We start from the raw sequence: 22,015 nt of genomic DNA on the forward strand, positions 1-22,015 counted from the left end.
TCGGCACTTCTCAACGCCGAGATGGCCTTCGTGCAGCTGTTCTAAGACAAGCCGGTGCATGCTGTGTGGGATCACAATGTGGTCCAGCTTCAGGAGGACACCATCCACGACTGCCAAGTCGTCCCGAATGTTGTAAAACTGTGGGCATTGTCCCTTGAGCCACCCGTCCGTCATGTGGCGCATCACACATTGCAGAAGGGGGTCAGCCGCAGTCTCACGGCGAATGTGGGCAAGGCGTTCGTCAGTGGCCGGCAGATTGGCAGAAGTGAAGGCTACATGTGCGTCGACTTGGCCAACGAACCCCTCTGGGTCGGACGGAGTGTTGACTGCCCTGGACAGAGCGTCTGCTATGATCAGGTCCTTACCCGGGGTGTATACAAGTTGGAAGTCGTACCTCCGGAGTTTGGGCAGAATGCGCTGGAGGCTCGGGGTCATGTCATTAAGGTCCTTTTGGATGATGCCAACCAGCAGGCGATGGTCGGTCTCCACAGTGAACTGGGGAAGGCCATACACATATTCGTGTAACTTGTCAATGCCAGTCAACAGGCCTAGGCACTCATAGAATCATAGAATCATAGAATTTACAAAGAACAAAGAACAAAGAACAAAGAAATGTACAGCTCAGGAACAGGCCCTTCGGCCCTCCAAGCCCGTGCCGACCATGCTGCCCGACTAAACTACAATCTTCTACACTTCCTGGGGCCGTATCCTTCTATTCCCATCCTATTCATATATTTGTCAAGATGCCCCTTAAATGTCCCTATCGTCCCTGCATCCACTACCTCCTCCGGTAGCGAGTTCCAGGAACCCACCACCCTCTGCGTAAAAAACTTGCCTCGTACATTTACTCTAAACCTTGCCCCTCTCACCTTAAACCTATGCCCCATAGTAATTGACCCCGCTACCCTGGGGAAAAGCCTCTGACTATCCACTCTGTCTATGCCCCTCATAATTTTGTATACCTCTATCAGGTCTCCCCTCAACCTCCTTCGTTCCAGTGAGAACAAACCGAGTTTATTCAATCGCTCCTCATAGCTCATACCAGGCAACATTCTGGTAAATCTCTTCTGCACCCTCTCTGAAGCCTCCACATCCTTCTGGTAGTGTGGCGACCAGAATTGAACACTATACTCCAAGTGTGGCCTAACTAAGGTTCTATACAGCTGCAACATGACTTGCCAATTCTTATACTCAATGCCCCGGCCAATGAAGGCAAGCATGCCGTATGCCTTCTTGACTACCTTCTCCACCTGTGTTGCCCCTTTCAATGACCTGTGGGCCTGTACTCCTAGATCTCTTTGACTTTCAATACTCTTGAGGGTTCTACCATTCACTGTATATTCCCTACCTGCATTAGACCTTCCAAAATACATTACAGTGTAGAAGGAGGCCATTCGGCCCATCGTGTCTGCACCGGCTCTTGGAAAGAGCACCCTACCCAAGCCCACACCTCCACCCTATCCCCACAACCCAGTAACCCCACCCAACACTAAGGGCAATTTTGGACACTAAGGACAATTTAGCATGGCCAATCCACCTAACCTGCACATCTTTGGACTGTGGGAGGAAACCGGAGCACCCGGAGAAAACCCACGCACACACGGGGAGAACGTGCAGACTCCGCACAGACAGTGACCCAAGCCGGGAATCGAACCTGGGACCCTGGAGCTGTGGAGCAATTGTGCTATCCACAATGCTACCGTGCTGCCCTTAAATTGAGACCCCTTCTCAATTTGCGCATAGCGCTGCTCTGTGGGGTTCATGGCACATGACGCATAGGCGACAGGGGCCCATGATGAGGCATCATCTCGTTGCAGGAGGACCGCCCCAATGCTGGATTGGCTAGCGTCAGTCGAGATCTTCGTCTCCCTTGCAGGATCGAAGAATGCCAGTACCGGGGCGGTGGTAAGTTTGACCTTGAGCTCTTCCCATTCACGCTGGGAAGCCACTGGAATTCAGTTGTCTTCCTGACAAGGTGCCGGAGAGCTGTGGTGTGGGAAGCGAGGTTAGGGATGAATTTTCCCAGGAAGTTGACCATTCCTAGGAAGCGTAGCACCGCCTTCTTGTCTGTCGGCTTCTGCATGGCCGTGATGGCTCCCACCTTGTTGGCATCCGGCCGCACACCCAACCGGGAGATGTGGTTCCCCCAAGAACTTGAGCTCGGTTTGGCCAAAAGAACATTTGGCCAAACGTAGGCCCTGGTCCCGTATCCGTTGAAAGACGCGTTGGAGGCAACTGATATGCTCCTGCGGTGTGGTGGACCAAATAATGATATCGTCCACATAGACGTGCATGCCCTCGATGCCCTCCACCATCTGTTGCATGAGGCGATAGAAAACTTCAGAGGCCGATATGATTCCAAATGGCATCCTATTGTAGCAGTATCTGCCAAATGGAGTGTTGAAGGTACACAACTTCCTGCAGGGGCAGCACGGTAGCATTGTGGATAGCACAATTGCTTCACAGCTCTAGGGTCCCAGGTTCGATTCCGGATTGGGTCACTGTCTGTGCGGAGTCTGCACATCCTCCCCGTGTATGCGTGGGTTTCCTCCAGGTGCTCCGGTTTCCTCCCACAGTCCAAAGATGTGCAGGTTAGGTGGATTGGCCATGATAAATTGCCCTTAGTGTCCAAAATTGCCCTTAGTGTTGAGTGGGGTTACTGGGTTATGGGGATATGGAGATGTTGACCTTGGGTAGGGTGCTCTTTCCAAGAGCTGGTGCACTCTCAATGGGCCGAATGGCTTCCTTCTGCACTGTCAATTCTATGATAATCTATGCTGGACTGATCCAATTGAATCTGCCAGAAGCCCTTTGAGGCATCAAGCTTGGTGAATATTTTTGCCCGAGCCATCTCGCGCGTGTTCTACTCACGTTTGGGTATCGGGTAATGTTCCCTCATTATATTGCGATTTAAGTCTTTCGGGTCAATACAGATCCGGAGCTCGCCGGAAGGCTTCTTGACGCACACCATGGAGCTGACCCATGCAGTTGGTTCCGTCACCCGGGAAAGCACTCCTTGGTCCTGAAGGTCCTGCAGCTGCTGCTTGAGGCGGTCCTTGAGGGGTACTGGGACTCTGCGAGGTGCATGAACTACCGGGGTGGCATCCTGTTTGAGCAGGATTTTGTATGTGTAGGGCAGTGTACCCATGCCCTCGAAAGCATCCTGGTTGTGAGAGAGGATTGAGTTTAGTTGCGCCCTGAATTCCACATCTTGGAAGTCATCTTGGAGAGAGAGAGTGTACTCGCTGAACGAGGTGGAGGAGTTTGCACGCCTGTGCGCCTAGCAGAGAGTCCTTTGAAGAGCCCACGATCTCGAAGGGTAGGATGGCTTTACGCGAGTTGTGCATCACTTCGAATTGGCAAGACGTTGTGGGGATGACGTTGCCATTATAGTCGACCAGTTGACAGATGGATGGAAGAATTGCTGGCTTGACCCTCAGGGTTTGAAGTGCTGACCATACGAGGAGATTTGCGGAAGCACCCGTGTCCAGGCGGAATGTGATCTGGGATCGGTTGACCGTCAGGGTGGCACACCACTCGTCGTCCGGATCAATGCTGTGCACCGACAGCGGCTGGTGCATTCGACTCGGGGACAACTTGTTCTTGTTGATGACAGCAATGCGGAAAGGCTCCCTGTCCTCAGTGTCACTGGTCTGTATGATGTCAGGATCGGACTCGGTGAACGTGGGTAGAATTGCCCGAACATTTCTGTGAGACTGGTTAAACTGTTGCGAATTTGCAGGCTGAGGTGCTCGACAGCAGGCAGCATAGTGGCCAAGCTTGCCACAGCGTAGGCATTGTCGCGCTTTGGCTGGACATTGCCACTTTAAATGGGCGGAGCCACAGTTACCGTACCTCATGACGTCAGTACATTCGTTGTGCCACCGCGCATGCACGGTGCGGTCTTGCGAAGTGCGCGCCTGCGCATCGCGTTCCTCCGCCTACAAGCGTGGGAGGCCTCGGAAAATGCGCGAAATGGCCACCCTCCTCCGGCCGCTGGCCGGGAGGTACTCGATCGTCTGGACCCACTCCGCCTCGTGGGGCTCCTGCCGCGCCGTTTCAGCCGCCTGGATGTGTGAGTACCGGCTGGTGGCGTTCTCATGCAGGACGCAGGTCTTGATGGCCGTCGCTAGGGTGAGCTGCTTGATTTTAAGGAGCTGCTGGCGTAGGGTGTCCGACATGACCCCGAAAACTATCTGGTCGCGTATCATGGAGTCAGAGGTAGGCCCATAGCCGCAGGACTGCACGTGGATGTGGAGGTGCATTAAATAAGACTGGAAAGGCTCGTTCTTACCCTGCAGGAGCGGCTGGAACAGGTACCTTTCGAAGCTTTCGTTAACTTCAACGCTGAAGTGTTCATCAAATTTTAGGAGCACCGTCTTGTATTTGGTTTTGTCCTCGCCGTCCGCGAATGTAAGGGAGTTAAAGATGTGGATAGCGTGTTGCCCTGCCGTGGAGAGAAGAAGGGCAATCTTCCTGGTGTCCGATGCATTCTCCCTGTCTGTGGCCTCTAGGAAGAGCTGGAAGCGCTGTTTAAAGAGCTTCCAATTCACCCCGAGATTGCCAGCGATGCGTAGCGGCGGCGGCGGGTTGATGTTCTCCATGCTGCAGGATGGCGGATTGCTGATAAGTTGCAGGTAGGTCTCACAGGGGCTAGTATGCACCCACCCATGGAACCATGTCGTGTTAGGTGTTCTGGTCTACAAACAGGTCAACACGGCTGGAGATGGTGTAACTTTATTTTATTCACAACTCAACTGTAATAACATACTGTAAGCTTGGGTACGTGCATTACCAGCTTATCTGTGGACCCTGTCCTATCACTATCTAGGTGAGGCACTCAGCACATGGTGAATGTCTGAGAGGCAGGCTGTGAGCTCTGTGCTCTGAGCTGGCTGCTGCCAGAAAGAGCGGGAACTCTGGTGCCCCTGTCTTTATCGTGCGTGTGCTCTCACTGGTGATTGGCTGCGACGTTGTGTATGCTGGTTGGTCCTGCTGTATGTCCATCAGTGTGTCAGTGTGTGTGTGATTGCACTATGATATGCTGATGTATATCATGACAGAGACCTGAGGCTGACCTGACCCGACTATCTTACTACCACATGGTGGATGTTCTAGTTGTTGCTCACAGGCTCTGACTGTCTCAGAGGCTGCATCCAAGAGAGCGGGAAAACTAGTGCCCTCTGGTTATATAGTGGCCGTGTCCTGTCCGGTGATTGGCTGCTGTGTTCTGTATGTTCATAGGTCATCCTTTGTGTCAATCACTGTCTGTCTGTGCACCATCATATACTTGTGTGTATATTATGACATCTCCCCCCTTTCAAAAAATGTGTATGTGTCAATAAATAGTGTGTGTGTGTATGAGCCTGACTATGTACAAAGTATGTGAGCGTATTTACATGAGTAGGAGCTTAACTATATCCAAAATACGTGAACGTATTTACATGGGAAGGTATCTAGTGCAGATAGAGTGGATACCACAAATTAGGAAGAAACAATATGTACAGATGTGTAAACGGATCACAAGGCAATGCAACATTGAGTCTATAAGTTCAATCTCTGTGGCGGGCGACAAACTCTGTTTGACCGCCTCAAAGGTGGGTCAGGGGCCGTCTGCACTGGAATGGGCGGAGCTGCGTCCAACGTAGACGGTGGCAAAAGAAACGGCAGATCGGTGACCTCTTGGAAGGATGTGTCCTGAGGAATCAGCAGGCGAGGCGGGACACCACGTTCAGGTGGCGAGCGTGGAAGCAGCCGCAGTGCCCGCCTATTACGGCGAAGAAAAGAGCCATCATGCATGTGAACGAGAAATGATCTGGGGGCCACTTGCCTGATCACCGCAGCTGTGGCAGACCAGCCACCGTCAGGTAGCTGAACACGAACTCGGTCAGCAGGGACCAGAGCAGGGAGATCTGTGGCGTGGGAATCATATGCCGACTCACATTGGGCCCAAGACAGTTGCATTCTTTGCAGGACCGGAAAATTGTCAAGGTCTGGGACGTGGATAGCCAGCACCGTCGTTCGTAGTGTGCGGTTCATTAGCAGCTGTGCTGGGGACAGGCCAGCAGACAAAGGAGTCACCCAGTAGGCTAGCAGTGCCAGGTGAAAATCTGAACCCGAATCAGCTTTACACAACAGTCGTTTTACGATGTGTATCCCCTTTTCCGCTTTCCCATTTGACTGGGGGTAGTGGGGGCTTGAAGTGGCGTGCGTGAATTGTACCGTTGGGCAAAATCCGTCTACTCCTGACTGAAGAAGCACGGGCCATTATCTGTCATGATCGTGAGTGGAATGCCATGACGGGCAAAGGTCTCTTTGCACGTCCTGATGACCGTTGCTGATGTGAGGTCCTTCAGTCTGACCACCTCGGGGTAATTTGAAAAATAGTCCACGAGGAGGACATAGTCCCGGCCTTTTGCGTGCAAGAGATCAAAGCCAACCTTGGTCCATGGGGACGACACCAGTTCATGCGGCTGCAAAGTCTCTTTCGGCTGAGCCGGCTGGAACCGTTGGCACGTTGGGCAATTGAGGACAGTGTTGGCGATGTTGTCATTGATGCCAGACCAATATACTGCCTCTCGGGCTCACCGGCGACACTTTTCCACCCTCAGGTGACCCTCGTGGAGTTGGCTGAGGACGAGCTCTCGCATACTCTGTGGTGTTACTATCCTGTCCAGTTTCATCAGTATGCCATCGACCACTGCCAGGTTGTCTTTTATATTGTAGAACTGTGGGCACTGGCGCTTTTGCCAACCATCTGTGAGATGGCACATGACCCGTCGGAGTAAAGGATCCCTGGCCGTCTCTTGACGAATCTGTACGACCCTTTCATCAGTGGCCGGAAAGTTGGATGCGCAGAACTCAACATGGGCGTCGATCTGGCAGACGAAGTCCGACTGCTCAGACGGCGTGGTGATGGAGCGAGAGAGTACATCGGCCATAATGAGCTCCTTGCCCAGGGTGTAGACCAGGTCGAAATCATAGCGCCGGAGTTTGAGGAGGATGTACTGTAGGCGTGGCGCATATCATTGAGGTCCTTCTGTATGATGTGAACCAGTGGCCTGTGGTCCGTTTCGACTGTAAACTTGGAAAGTCCATACACGTAATCATGGAATTTGTCAATCCCCGTGAGGAGGCCCAGGCACTCTTTCTCGATTTGAGCATATCGCTGCTCAGTAGGGGTCATGGAGGGCAGCACGGTAGCATTGTGGATAGCACAATTGCTTCACAGCTCCAGGGTCCCAGGTTTGATTCCGGCTTGGGTCACTGTCTGTGCGGAGTCTGCACATCCTCCCCGTGTGTGCGTGGGTTTCCTCCGGGTGCTCCGGTTTCCTCCCACAGTCCAAAGATGTGCGGGTTAGGTGGATTGGTCATGATAAATTGCCCTTAGTGTCCAAAATTGCCCTTAGTGTTGGGTGGGGTTACTGGGTTATGGGGATAGGGTGAAGGTGCTGAACTTGGGTAGGGTGCTCTTTCCAAGAGCCGGTGCAGACTCGATGGGCCGAATGGCCTCCTTCGGCACTGTAAATTCTATGATAATCTATGATGGCTCTTTATGCGACTGGGGCCCAGGAGAAGGATCTGGAGGAGTACTGCCCCAATGCCAGCCTGGCTTGCGTCGGTGGAGATCTTCGTCTCCTTTGCAGGGTCGAAAAACGGCAGGATCGGGGCCTAGGTGAGTTTCGCCCTGAGCTCACGCCACTCTCGCTCATGAGCGGGGAGCCACTTGAAGTCGGTGGTTGTTTTTACAAGATTGCGGAGAGCTGTGGTGTGAGATGCGAGGTTGGGGACAAACTTCCCAAGGAAGTTGACCATCCCTAGGAAGCGGAGGACCGCCTTCTTGTCCTCCGGTGCCTTCATAGCATTGATCGCCAACACCTTATCTGCGCCTGGCTGCACATCAAACTGCAAAATATGGTCGCCGAGGAAATTTCTGTTTGACTGAACGAGTACTTGGCTCTGTTGAACATAGAACATAGAACATAGAAAATACACACAGAACAGGCCCTTCGGCCCACGATGTTGTGCCGAACCTTTGTCCTAGATTAATCATAGATTATCATTGAATTTACAGTGCAGAAGGAGGCCATTCGGCCCTTTGAGTCTGCACCGGCTCTTGGAAAGAGCACCATACCCAAACTCAACACCTCCACCCAACACCAAGGGCAATTTGGACATTAAGGGCAATTTATCATTGGCCAATTCACCTAACCCGCACATCTTTGGACTGTGGGAGGAAACCGGAGCACCCGGAGGAAACCCACGCAGACACGGGGAGGACGTGCAGACTCCGCACAGACAATGACCCAAGCCGGAATCGAACCTGGGACCATGGAGCTGTGAAGCAATTGCGCTATCCACAATGCTACCGTGCTGCCCTTAAGAACAAATAAATCTACACTATATCATTTTACCGTCATCCATGTACCTATCCAATAGCTGCTTGAAGGTCCCTAATGTTTCCGACTCAACTACTTCCACAGGCAGTGCATTCCATGCCCCCACTACTCTCTGGGTAAAGAACCTACCTCTGATATCCCTCCTATATCTTCCACCTTTCACCTTAAATTTATGTCCCCTTGTAATGGTGTGTTCCACGCGGGGAAAAAGTCTCTGACTGTCTACTCTATCTATTCCCCTGATCATCTTATAAACCTCTATCAAGTCGCCCCTCATCCTTCTCCGCTCTAATGAGAAAAGGCCTAGCACCCTCAACCTTTCCTCGTAAGACCTACTCTCCATTCCAGGCAACATCCTGGTAAATCTTCTTTGCACCTTTTCCAGAGCTTCCACATCCTTCCTAAAATGAGGCGACCAGAACTGTACACAGTACTCCAAATGTGGCCTTACCAAAGTTTTGTACAGCTGCATCATCACCTCACGGCTCTTAAATTCAATCCCTCTGTTAATGAACGCGAGCACACCATAGGCCTTCTTCACAGCTCTATCCACTTGAGTGGCAACTTTCAAAGATGTATGAACATAGACCCCAAGATCTCTCTGCTCCTCCACATTGCCAAGAACTCTACCGTTAACCCTATATTCCGCATTCATATTTGTCCTTCCAAAATGGACAACCTCACACTTTTCAGGGTTAAACTCCATCTGCCACTTCTCAGCCCAGCTCTGCATCCTATCTATGTCTCTTTGCAGCCGACAACAGCCCTCCTTACTATCCACAACTCCACCAATCTTCGTATCGTCTGCAAATTTACTGACCCACCCTTCAACTCCCTCATCCAAGTCATTAATGAAAATCACAAACAGCAGAGGACCCAGAACTGATCCCTGCGGTACGCCACTGGTAACTGGGATCCAGGCTGAATATTTGCCATCCACCACCACTCTCTGACTTCTATCGGTTAGCCAGTTTGTTATCCAACTGGCCAAATTTCCCACTATCCCATGCCTCCTTACTTTCTGCAGAAGCCTACAATGGGGAACTTTATCAAATGCCTTACTAAAATCCATGTACACTACATCCACTGCTTTACCTTCATCCACATGCTTGGTCACCTCCTCAAAGAATTCAATAAGATTTGTAAGGCAAGACCTACCCCTCACAAATCCGTGCTGACTATCCCTAATCAAGCAGTGTCTTTCCAGATGCTCAGAAATCCTATCCTTCAGTACCCTTTCCATTACTTTGCCTACCACCGAAGTAAGACTAACTGGCCTGTAATTCCCAGGGTTATCCCTAGTTCCTTTTTTGAACAGGGGCACGACATTCGCCACTCTCCAATCCCCTGGTACCACCCCTGTTGACAGTGAGGACGAAAAGATCATTGCCAACGGCTCTGCAATTTCATCTCTTGCTTCCCATAGAATCCTTGGATATATCCCGTCAGGCCCGGGGGACTTGTCTAACCTCAAGTTTTTCAAAATGCCCAACACATCTTCCTTCCTGACAAGTATGTCCTGGAGCTTACCAATCTGTTTCACACTGTCCTCTCCAACAATATCGCCCCTCTCATTTGTAAATACAGAAGAAAAATACTCATTCAAGACCTCTCCTATCTCTTCAGACTCAATACACAATCTCCCGCTACTGTCCTTGATCGGACCTATCCTCGCTCTAGTCATTCTCATATTTCACACATATGTGTAAAAGGCCTTGGGGTTTTCCTTGATCCTACCCACCAAAGATTGTTCATGCCCTCTCTTAGCTCTCCTAATCCCTTTCTTCAGTTCCCTCCTGGCTATCTTGTATCCCTCCAATGCCCTGTCTGAACCTTGTTTCCTCAGCCTTACATAAGTCACCTTTTTCCTTTTAACAAGACATTCAACCTCTCTTGTCAACCATGGTTCCCTCACTCGACCATCTCTTCCCTGCCTGACAGGGACATACATATCAAGGACACGTAGCACCTGTTCCTTGAACAAGTTCCACATTTCACTTGTGTCCTTCCCTGCCAGCCTATGTTCCCAACTTATGCACTTCAATTCTTGTCTGACAACATCGTATTTACCCTTCCCCCAATTGTAAACCTTGCCCTGTTGCACGTACCTATCCCTCTCCATTACTAAAGTGAAAGTCACAGAATTGTGGTCACTATCTCCAAAATGCTCCCCCACTAACAAATCTATCACTTGCCCTGGTTCATTACCCAGTACTAAATCCAATATTGCCCCTCCTCTGGTCGGACAATCTACATACTGTGTTAGAAAAGCTTCCTGGACACACTGCACAAACACCACCCCATCCAAACTATTTGATCTAAAGAGTTTCCACTCAATATTTGGGAAGTTAAAGTCGCCCATGACTACTACCCTATGACTTCTGCACCTTTCCAAAATCTGTTTCCCAATCTGTTCCTCCACATCTCTGTTACTATTGGGGGGCCTATAGAAAACTCCTAACAAGGTGACTGCTCCTTTCCTATTTCTGACTTCAACCCATACTACCTCAATAGGGTGATACTCCTCGAACTGCCTTTCTGCAGCTGTTATACTATCTCTAATTAATAATGCCACCCCCCCCACCTCTTTTACCACCCTCCCTAATCTTATTGAAACATCTATAACCAGGGACCTCCAACAACCATTTCTGCCCCTCTTCTATCCAAGTTTCCGTGATGGCCACCACATCGTAGTCCCAAGTACCGATCCATGCCTTAAGTTCACCCACCTTATTCCTGATGCTTCTTGCGTTGAAGTATACACACTTCAACCCATCTCCGTGCCTGCAAATACTCTCCTTTGTCAGTGTTCCCTTCCCCACTGCCTCATTACATGCTTTGGTGTCCTGAATATCGGCTACCTTAGTTGCTGGACTACAAATCCGGTTCCCATTCCCCTGCCAAATTAGTTTAAACCCTCCCGAAGAGTACTAGCAAACCTCCCTCCCAGGATATTGGTGCCCCTCTGGTTCAGATGCAACCCGTCCTGCTTGTACAGGTCCCACCTTCCCCAGAATGCGCTCCAATTATCCAAATACCTGAAGCCCTCCCTCCTACACCATTCCTGCAGCCACGTGTTCAACTGCACTCTCTCCCTATTCCTAGCCTCGCTATCACGTGGCACCGGCAACAAACCAGAGATGACAACTCTGTCTGTCCTGGCTTTCAACTTCCAGCCTAACTCCCTAAACTTGTTTATTACCTCCACACCCCTTTTCCTACCTATGTCGTTGGTACCAATGTGCATCATGACTTCTGGCTGCTCACCCTCCCCCTTAAGGATCCTGAAGACACGATCCGAGACATCCCTGGCCCTGGCACCCGGGAGGCAACATACCTTCCGGGAGTCTCGCTCGCGACCACAGAATCTCCTATCTATTCCCCTAACCATTGAATCTCCTACAACTATTGCTTTTCTATTCTCCCCCCTTCCCTTCTGAGCCCCAGAGCCAGACTCCGTGCCAGAGACCTGACCGCTAGGGCCTTCCCCCGGTAGGTCATCCCCCCCAACAGCATCCAAAACGGTATACTTGTTGAGTCAGAGGCCATGCTCGTGGACCCTATGGAACACTCGCTTGAGGCGATCGATGTGTTTCTGAGGAGTTGCGGACCAGACAATGATGTCATCGATGTACACTCGCACCCCCTCGATGCCCTCCATCATTTGCTCCATTAGTCGGTGGAACACCTCCGAGGCGGAGATGATGCCAAAGGGCATCTGGTTGTAACAGTAACGACCAAATGGGGTGTTCAAAGTGCAGAGCTTTCGACTGGGTGCATTTAGCTGTATCTGCCAGAACTCCTTGGAGGCATCCAGCTTCGTAAATAACTTGGCGTGAGCCATTTCGCTAGTGAGCTCTTCTCGCTTAGGGATAGGGTAGTGTTCCCTCATGATTCAAATCTTTGGGGTCAATACAAATGCGAAGTTTCCCTGATGGTTTTTTGACACAAACCATGGAGCTAACAGAGTCCGTGGGTTCCGTGACCTTAGAAATGACGCCCTGGTCCTGGAGGTCTTGCAGCTGCTGCTTGAGGCGGTCCTTAAGGTGCCGACACCCGACGCGGTGCATGAACCACGGGTGTGGCATTCGGTTTCAGAAGTATCTTGTATGTGTAGGGAAATGTGCCCATACCCTCGAAGACGCTGTGGTATCGTGCTATGATGTCATCTAAATGGGTTTGAAAGTTGGCATCTGGGCGAGGCTGATGCCTCAGCGGGTGACATGGAGTAAACCCGCTGCACAAGATTCAGGATTTTGCAGGCCTGAGCACCGAGCAAGGAAACCTTGTTGGACGCTATTATTTCGAAGCGCAGGGTGGCTCTTGAGGAACGATGAGAAACCACAATCTGGCATGAGCCACTGGCAGCAGCGGCATTGCCATTGTAGTCGATAAGCTGGCAGGCCGATGGAAGAATGCTCGGCTTAACGTGGATGGTATCCATGTCCAACTTCGAAATGAGGTTCGCTGAAGCACCGGTGTCCAGCCTGAAGCATATACGAGATTCGTTGACCATAAGGGTGGCACACCACTCGTCGTCCAGAACAATGATCAGCACTGGGAGTGGATTAGCCTTTTTTTTTAGAAAGCATCGTATGCTTGGTGATGATGCCCACCCGGAATGGGGATGTGAGCTCCTCGGTGTTGGGATCTGGAACCATGTCGGAGTCAGAATCTGCAACGGATTGCTGCACTGACCGGACATTCCTGCGCTGCAGCTGGGATCACTGTGTGGTGGGCAGTTGAGCAGATCTGCACAGGGCTGCGTAATGGCCAAGTTAGCCACACTGGAGACAATGTCGAGATTTCGCGGGACATTGCCGCTTTAAGTGGGCGGAGCCACAGTTGTTGCACGTCATGACGCCGACGTCAGGACGTTCCGTGCGCCACCGCGCATGCGTGGTGCGGTCGAAAGATGTGCGCACATGCGCAGTTCGCTCCTAGGCCTCGCCCTCACCTCGGTAGTTGTGAGCATGCGCAGGAGCCCGGGAAAAGCACGCGAAATGGCTGCACTCATCCAGACTCAGGCCCTGGAGCTGTTTTACGGCCTGCACCCGCTCCGCATCGTGGGGGCCTTGCCGCGCCGTCTCTGCCGCCTTGATATGGGAGTACCGGTTATTAGCGTTCTCATGTAGGTCGCAGGTTTCGATGGCGATGGTGAGGGTGAGCTGCTTAACTTTGAGGAGTTGCTGGCGAATGGGATCGGAATGGACCCCGAAAACGATCTGGTCGTGGATCATGAAGTCGGAAGTGGAGCCGTAGTTGCAGGACTGCGCGAGGATACGGAGGTGGGTTAAGAAGGACTGAAAAGGTTCATCCTTACCCTGAAGCCTCTGCTGGAACACATAGCGTTCAAAGCTCTCATTGACTTCGATGTCACAGTGGCTGTCGAACTTCAGCAGGACTGTTTTGAACTTTGTCTTGCCCTCACCTTCAGCAAAGGTGAGGGAGTTAAAAATGTGGATAGCGTGGTCCCCGGCTGTAGAGGGGAAGAGGGCAATCTTTCTGCTATCCGATGCGGCCTCGAGGTCGATGGCTTTAAGATACAGCTGAAACTTCTGTTTAAAAATTTTCCAGTTCGCACCGAGGTTGCCGGCGATGCGGAGCGGCCGGGGAGGGCGGACGCTGTCCATGTTACCGGATGGCTGATCGCTGGTAGCAGGCAGACTATCTCATGGTGGGTCCGTCAATCTCAAAGATTCTGAAGAAGGTGGCAGATGTGAGCAACCAGGGGCAAAATTCTCCCCCAACGGCGGGATGTCCGCCGACTGGCGCCAAAGCCGGCGCCAATCAGACGGGCATCGCGCCAGCCCAAAGGTGCGGAAGGCTCCGCATCTTTGGCGGCCTAGCCCCAACATTGAGGGGCTAGGCCGACGCCGGAGGGATTTCCGCCCCGCCAGCTGGCGGAAATGGCGTTTGTTTCCCCGCCAGCTGGCGCGGAAATGCGGCGCATGCGCGGGAGCGTCAGCGGCCGCTGTCAGTTTCCCAGTGCATGCGCGGGAGCGTCAGCGGCCGCTGTCAGTTTCCCGCGCATGCGCAGTGGGGAGCGTCTCTTCCACCTCCGCCATGGTGGAGGCCGTAGCGGAGGCGGAAGGGAAAGAGTGCCCCCACGGCACAGGCCCGCCCGTGGATCGGTGGGCCCCGATCGCGGGCCAGGCCACCGTGGGGGCACCCCCGGGGTCAGATCGCCCCGCGCCCCCCCCCAGGACCCTGGAGCCCGCCCACACCGCCTGGTCCCGCCGGTAAATACCAGGTTTGATTTACGTCGGCGGGACAGGCAATTCCTGGGCGGGACTTCGGCCCATCCGGGCCGGAGAATCCAGCGGGGGGTCCCGCCAACCGGCGCGGCCCGATTCCCGCCCCCGCCCAATCTCCGGGAGCGGAGACTTCGGCGGGGGCGGGGGCGGGATTCACGGCGGCCAACGGCCATTCTCCGACCCGGCGGGGGGTCGGAGAATGACGCCCCAGTTCTTTGGACATGCATCATACTTGTTCTCAGACATTTGAAAGTATGTTAGGACGTTGTCTGGAGACACTGGGTCTAGTGAGGCATCTTTGAACGATGCTCTTTAGAACATAGAACATAGAACGATACAGCGCAGTACAGGCCCTTCAGCCCACGATGTTGCACCGAAACAAAAGCCATCTAACCTACACTATGCCATTATCATCCATATGTTTATCCAATAAACTTTTAAATGCCCTCAATGTTGGCGAGTTCACTACTGTAGCAGGTAGGGCATTCCACGGCCTCACTACTCTTTGCGTAAAGAACCTACCTCTGACCTCTGTCCTATATCTATTACCCCTCAGTTTAAAGCTATGTCCCCTCGTGCCAGCCATTTCCATCCGCGGGAGAAGGCTCTCACTGTCCACCCTATCTAACCCCCTGATCATTTTGTATGCCTCTATTAAGTCTCCTCTTAACCTTCTTCTCTCCAACGAAAACAACCTCAAGTCCATCAGCCTTTCCTCATAAGATTTTCCCTCCATACCAGGCAACATCCTGGTAAATCTCCTCTGCACCCGCTCCAAAGCCTCCACGTCCTTCCTATAATGCGGTGACCAGAACTGTACGCAATACTCCAAATGCGGCCGTATCAGAGTTCTGTATAGCTGCAACATGACCTCCTGACTCCGGAACTCAATCCCTCTACCAATAAAGGCCAACACTCCATAGGCCTTCTTCACAACCCTATCAACCTGGGTGGCAACTTTCAGGGATCTATGTACATGGACACCTAGTCCATACTTCACATTCTGCATTGGCAACACCCCACACCACCCTTGCCCCACACGACATGACTGAGTGGTCACAGCATTTGTCGTTCTACTGCATCTCGAGGTCTCATCTCAGGTGCAGGCATTGTCCAAAGCTTCACCCTCAGGCCTTGTGCTCAATCTGGTCTATGGGGGATCGGGAGCACTTGTCAGTACGCACCTCAGCACACAGCCAAGAATTAGCAGCGCTCTCCTCGTGCAGTGTGCCATTGCCAACACTCGAAGGGAATATGTAGTTGTTTGCCCAGTCGGCCGATAGTACATGCACACCATGGCAGTCAGCAATTTTGGATGTGAATGTGCCAAAGGTTAAATGCTGAATGACGATCAGTGGCCTCACACGCCACAGTGGGGCAGCATTGTGGATAGCACAATTGCTTCACAGCTCCAGGGTCCCAGGTTCGATTCCGGCTTGGGTCACTGTCTGTGCGGAGTCTGCACATCCTCCCCGTGTGTGCGTGGGTTTCCTCCGGGTGCTCCGGTTTCCTCCCACAGTCCAAAGATATGCAGGTTAGGTGGATTGGCCATTATAAATTGCCCTTAGTGTCCAAAATTGCCCTTAGTGTTGGGTGGGGTTACTGGGTTATGGTGGAGGTGCTGACCTTGGGTAGGATGCTCTTTCCAAGAGCCGGTGCAGACTTGATGGGCCGAATGGCCTCCTTCTGCACTGTAAATTCTATGATAATCTATGATAAGTGGTGTTTGAGTGGGCACAATTGCTTAAGTAATTTGACTACAATCATGTCAATTGAATTACAGCTGAACGGTCTCAGCTGCAATGGGGTACTGATCACTGACATGTCTTTGTCCTTGTCGAAAGCCTACTCCAGAAGTTCCCCTACCCCCCATATTAGAGTACTCCCTGTACCTTTTCATTGTTACCCCTGTCTATCCCCAATGTTACTCTAGTCAACCCTGGACACCCCTGAATCAGAGCCAGAACCCCCAAGTCAAGCCCAGTCACCCTGAGTCAATGGCTTGTCACCCCCAAGTCAAAGGCTCATCAACACTGAGTCAGAGCTGGTGCTCCCCTCTTCCACTCCGAGTCAATGGCTGGCCAACCCCGAATCAGAGCCGGTACCCCGAGTCAAACCCTTAAAACATGGAGACGCTCCATGAATGCTGTTCTCACCTCTGAGCCTCCCTCAGAGTTTGGAGCCAGTCAAGATATGCGCCATTCTGACATCACATCACAGTGGATGGATTTTTTGGCGGGGTTCGGGGTGCTGTGGGTTGTGGGCCCGATAATCCCGACAGTGCAGAAGGAGGCCACTCGGCCCATCGAGTCTGCACCGACCCTGTGAAAGACTACCCCCTGAACTAAGCCCAATCCCCCTGAACGTCACCTAATCCTTTGGACATTTAGGGACAATTTTTCATGGCCAATCCACCTAACCTGCACATCTTTGGACTGTGGGAGGAAACCGGAGCACACGGGGAGAATGTGCAAACTCCACACAGACAGTCACCCAAGGCCGGAATTAAACCCGGGTCCCTGGCGCTGTGAGGCAGCAATGTTAACCGCTGATGGAAGGATTTAGAACTATAGATCATAGATTTAAGGTATGAGGCACGATCAATTTGACTTGAAGATGAAAGTTGAATCCAAACTGAGGCTTCATTGGTATCAGATGTGTGGCCACCCACAGTATCTGGCGAAATGGCTGCGAGCTGGAGGACACGCATATTTATACCCCGCCTCCTGGGCAGAGCCAGCAGGCAGGGGCCACAGGTGAACCTGTAGCACAGGTTCTACCGTACAACCTCTAATATAAGAACAACAGTGGTTTACCACATTCACTCCCTGTTCAAATTGAGTCCGGCGGGGGTGGTGGACAGCTATATACAATCATGATTTTAATATTCACAGAGCAAAACAAATGTCTCTTGGCGTGCCTTGATGGTTCTTTGAGAGTGACAAAGTAGTGACGGCGATGTTGGTGCTGACCTGGTCGAGGGTGACTCCGGGAGCGTGCCGAAATCCTCTTCATCGATGGGCGTGGGCAGGGGGAGGACGGACGGTCATGGTGGGGGTGGTGTTGCGAGCGACGGGGAAGGGGAGGATGGCGCCGGGGGCGACGGGGGTGGTGTGGGGGCTGAACCTGCTGGTGCCAGGTCCCTGAGGGAGACGGTATGCTGGCAGCCGTCGGGGAACGCCACGTAGGCGTACTGTGGGTTTGCGTGGAGCAGGTGCACCCTTTCCACCAACGGGTCCTCCTTGTGGAGCCTCACATGTTTACGGAGAAGCACGGTTCCCGGAGTTGTGAGCCAAGTCGGGAGCGATACCCCGGATGTGGACTTCCTGGGGAAGGCAAAAAGACATTCATGCGGTGTATCGTTAGTGGCAGTGCAGAGTAACGAGCGAATGGAATGTAGTGCATCAGGGAGGACCTCTTGCCAGCGGGAGGCCAGGAGAATCCTGGACCGTAGGGCCACCTGGTAGGCCCTCCATACCATCCCATTCTCCCTTTCTACCTGTCCGTTTCCCTGGGGATTGTAGCTTGTCGTTCTGCTGGAGGCGATACCCCTGCTGAGCAGGAACTGACGCAGCTCATCACTCATGAACGAGGATCCCCTGTCACTGTGAATGTAGGCGGGGAAGCCGAACAGAGCGAAGATCGAATTGAGGGCTTTAATGACGGTGGCAGACATCATGTCGGGGCAAGGGATGGCGAAGGGAAACCGGGAGTATTCATCGATTACACTGAGGAAATATGTGTGACGATCGGTGGAGGACTTTGAAGTCCACGCTGAGGCCTTCACCAGGCACGCGCGGTCCGGCCGGTAGAAGTGCGGCTTGCACTCCGGCTGGCAGTCCCTGGTGATTGTCCTTACTTCCTCGACGGAGTAGGGCAAATTTTGTGCCTTAATAAAGTGGTACAACCGGGTGACCCCTTGGTGACAAAGGCTGTCGTGCAGGGTCCAGAGTCGATCTAACTGTGCGCTGGCCCATGTACCTCGGGCTAGGGCGTTTGGGGGCTTGTTGAGTTTGCCAGGGCGATACCTAATCTCATAATTATAGGTGGAGAGCTCGATTCTCCGCAAGATTTTAACATTTTTGATCTTGCTCCGCTGTGTGTTGTTGAACATAAAGGCTACCGACCGTTGGTCAGTGAGGAGAGTGAATCTCCTGCCGGCCAGGTAATGCCTCCAATGCCACCCAGCTTCAACGATAGCTTGGGCCTCTTTTTCGACGCATGAGTGCCGAATTTCAGAGGCATGAAGGGTGCGGGAAAAGAATGCCACGGGCCTGCCTGCCTGATTGAGGGTGGCGGCAAGGGCGACATCTGATGCATCGCTTTCTACTTGGAAGGGCAGTGTTTCATCGACAGCGTGCACTGTGGCCTTGGCAATATCAGCTCTACCGTCAGGGGGAACTGGGTGGACTGTATGAGTGTGCGGGCCTTGTCTGCATAGTTTGGGACCCGCTGCGCGTAATATGAAAAGAACCCCAGGCAGCGTTTGAGGGCTTTGGGGCAGTGGGGGAGGGGGAGCTCCATGAGAGGGCGCATGCGGTCGGGATCGGGCCCCAGAACTCAGTTCTGGACCACATAACCGAGGAAGGCTAAGCGGTTCGTGCTGAACACGCACTTCTCCTTGTTGTAAGTGAGGTTTAGGAGAGTAGCGGTGCGGAGAAATCTAGCAAGGTTGGCGTCGTGGTCCTGCTGATCATGGCCGCAGATGGTGACATTGTCTAGGTACGGAAACGTGGCCCACAAACCGTACCGATCGACCATTCGGTCCATCTCCCTTTGGAAGACCGAGACCCCATTAGTGACGCCGAAGGGGACCCTAAGGAAGTGATATAGATGGCCGTCTGCCTTGAAGGCGGTGTATGGACAGTCCGATTTACGGATGGGGAGCTGGTGGTAGGCGGAATTCAGGTCCACCGTTGAGAAGATCCGGTACTGTGCAATCTGGTTAACCATGTCAGATATACGTGGGAGGGGGTACGCGTCGAGCTGCGTGTACCTGTTGATGGTCTGGCTGTAGTCCTCGACCATTCGGTGTTTCTCCCCAGATTTATTCACTACCACATGAGCTCTCCAGGGGCTGTTGCTGGCCTCGATGATGCCTTCCTGAAGCAACCGCTGGACTTCGGACCTGATGAAGGTCTTATCCTGGGTGCTTTACCGTCTGCTCCTGGTGGCGATGGGTTTGCAATCTGGAGTTCGGTTAGCAACGAGGGAAGGTGGGTCAACCGTTAGGGTTGCGAGACCGCACACAGTAAGGGGTGGTAAGGGTCTGCCAAATTTAAGGGTTAGGCTCTGGAGGTTACACTGGAAATCCAGGGTGAGGATAAGTGCAGCGCAGAGGTTAGGGAGAATGTAGAGGCGAAAGCCGTGGAATTCTATGCCCTGGACCGTGAGCGTGACCGTACAGTACCCCCGGATCGCTACGCAATGGGATACGGAGGCCAGGGAGATTTTTTGATTGGCGGGGTGTATCATGAGGGAGCAGCGCCTTACCGTATCCAGGTGTATAAAGCTCTCGGTGCTCCCAGAGTCCAACAGGCAAGAGGTCACATGGCCGTCGACTTTCACGCTGGTGGATGCATTGGTCAGGTTATGCGGGCGAGACTGGTCGAGTGACATGGAGGCGAGCCTTGGTTGGTCGTCGGGTAAAGGGGCGGCAGTAGAGTTCAGATCTTGGAACCCTTGTGGTGTTCATGTGCTGAGGGGTAGACAAGGGGTAGCGGCGCCCGGAGATTTTGGGGGTTACAAAATGGCGGCACCCATGGAACGCACGTTGCGGGGGTGGAGCAAGATAACGGCGCCCATGAAACGCACGTGTTGCGCGGAGGGGAAGATGGCGGCACCCACTGATCGCACATGGTTTGTTGCCTGGTGTGTAGCGCAGGCGTATTGGGTGGGCAGTGCCCCCGCTGGGGCGGCTGCCTGTGAGGTCCATGAAGCGTAGGAGGAGTGGGCCACGCGGCTGGGGGTGTAGGACTGGACGTTGCGCAGGGCGACCGTCATGGAGAGCGCTAACGTTTTAATCTCTGCGAGGTCTCGCGTGGCCCCTTCTAGGAGCCGCTGACGGGTGATATCTGACCCAATTCCAGTCACAAAGGCGTCCCTCATAAGGAGGTCTGAGTGTTCCTTAGCTGTAACGTCCTGGCAGTCACAGTCCCTGACTAGTGGGATTAGGGCCCTCCAGAAGTCTTCTATGGACTCACCCGGTAGTTGAGAACGAGTTGCGAGCGCGTGCCTGGCGAAGAGCGTGTTTGTCTTCTGCTCGTAATTGTCCTTGAGTCGAGTCATGGCTTCGGCGTAGTTTGCCGCATCCTGGATCAGCGGGAAGACTTTGGAGCTGAGCCTGGAGTATAAGATCTGGATCTTCTGAGCCTCTGGAACAGGGGTCGGCGCCGCGTTGATATACGCTTCAAAGCAAGCTAGCCAGTGCTGGAAGTCCTTTCTGGCGTCGCTTGAGTGCGGATCCAGCTGCAGGCGATCTGATTTAATACGGAGGTCCACCCTTCGAAACTGATACGAATAAATTGAGGCACGATCAATTTGACTTAAAGACGAATGTTGAATCCAAATTGAGGCTTTATTGGTATCAGATGTGTGGTCTCCCACAGCAGCTGGTGAAATGGCTGCGAGCTGGAGGACACGTATATTTATACCCCGCCTCCTAGGCGGAGCCAGCAGGCAGGGGCCACAGGCGAACCTGTAGTGCAGGTTCTACCGTACAACCTCTAATATAAGTACAACAGTGGTTTACCACAAGGTAAATGGATGAAAGGGGAGCGAGAACATGACGAGTCACCTTTTTACGCAGCGAGTGGTTAGGGTCTGGAAATGACTGGGTGAGTGAGTATAGTGGAGGCCTGTTAAATCGAGGTATTCAGGGGGAATTAGACTATTGCCTGAAAATTAAGAATGCGCAGGCTTATGAGTGAATTGCTCATTCAGAGGGGCCGGCACAGATGCAAGGGGCTGAATTGCCTTCTGTGCTGTAACAATTCTGTGATTCAATAACAATTTGCTGACCTGGAGTCCAGTCATACAGAGGCCATCCCAGGGTCTCAGCATTCTTGAAGTTTTCTTCAATGAGCCAATTTGTCAGCGGCTGGAAGTATTTCATCAGAGAATCAGCTGACATTGTTGAGTTCCCGGTGATCAACTTCATGGCCTCGGGCCAAGATTTGCTGCTTCCCAGTTTCATGGCATCCCTGTGGTGGAAATACAACAACAGCTTATATTTATATAGCACCTTTACCCAAAGAAACAATCCAAGATCCTTCACAGGGCGTAATAAAACAAAATTAAACCTTGAACCACACAGAGATATTACAATGGAAAGCCAAAGTCTTAGTCGAAGAGTTAGGT

At 52.5% G+C, this 22,015-nt stretch overlaps 1 protein-coding gene across 1 annotated transcript in view; it reads right to left on the bottom strand.

Moving 5' to 3' along the window:
* ace (angiotensin I converting enzyme (peptidyl-dipeptidase A) 1) overlaps positions 1-22,015 on the bottom strand; it is a 534,228-nt gene that overhangs the window by 11,581 nt on the left and 500,632 nt on the right. The window contains exon 24 of the mRNA XM_072486945.1: positions 21,677-21,858. Coding sequence (XP_072343046.1) covers positions 21,677-21,858 — 182 coding nt within the window. The remainder of the gene's footprint in view (positions 1-21,676; positions 21,859-22,015) is intronic.

This window comes from Scyliorhinus torazame, chromosome 21, assembly GCF_047496885.1.
Source record: "Scyliorhinus torazame isolate Kashiwa2021f chromosome 21, sScyTor2.1, whole genome shotgun sequence".
In the NCBI taxonomy this organism is placed as follows: Eukaryota; Metazoa; Chordata; class Chondrichthyes; order Carcharhiniformes; family Scyliorhinidae; genus Scyliorhinus; species Scyliorhinus torazame.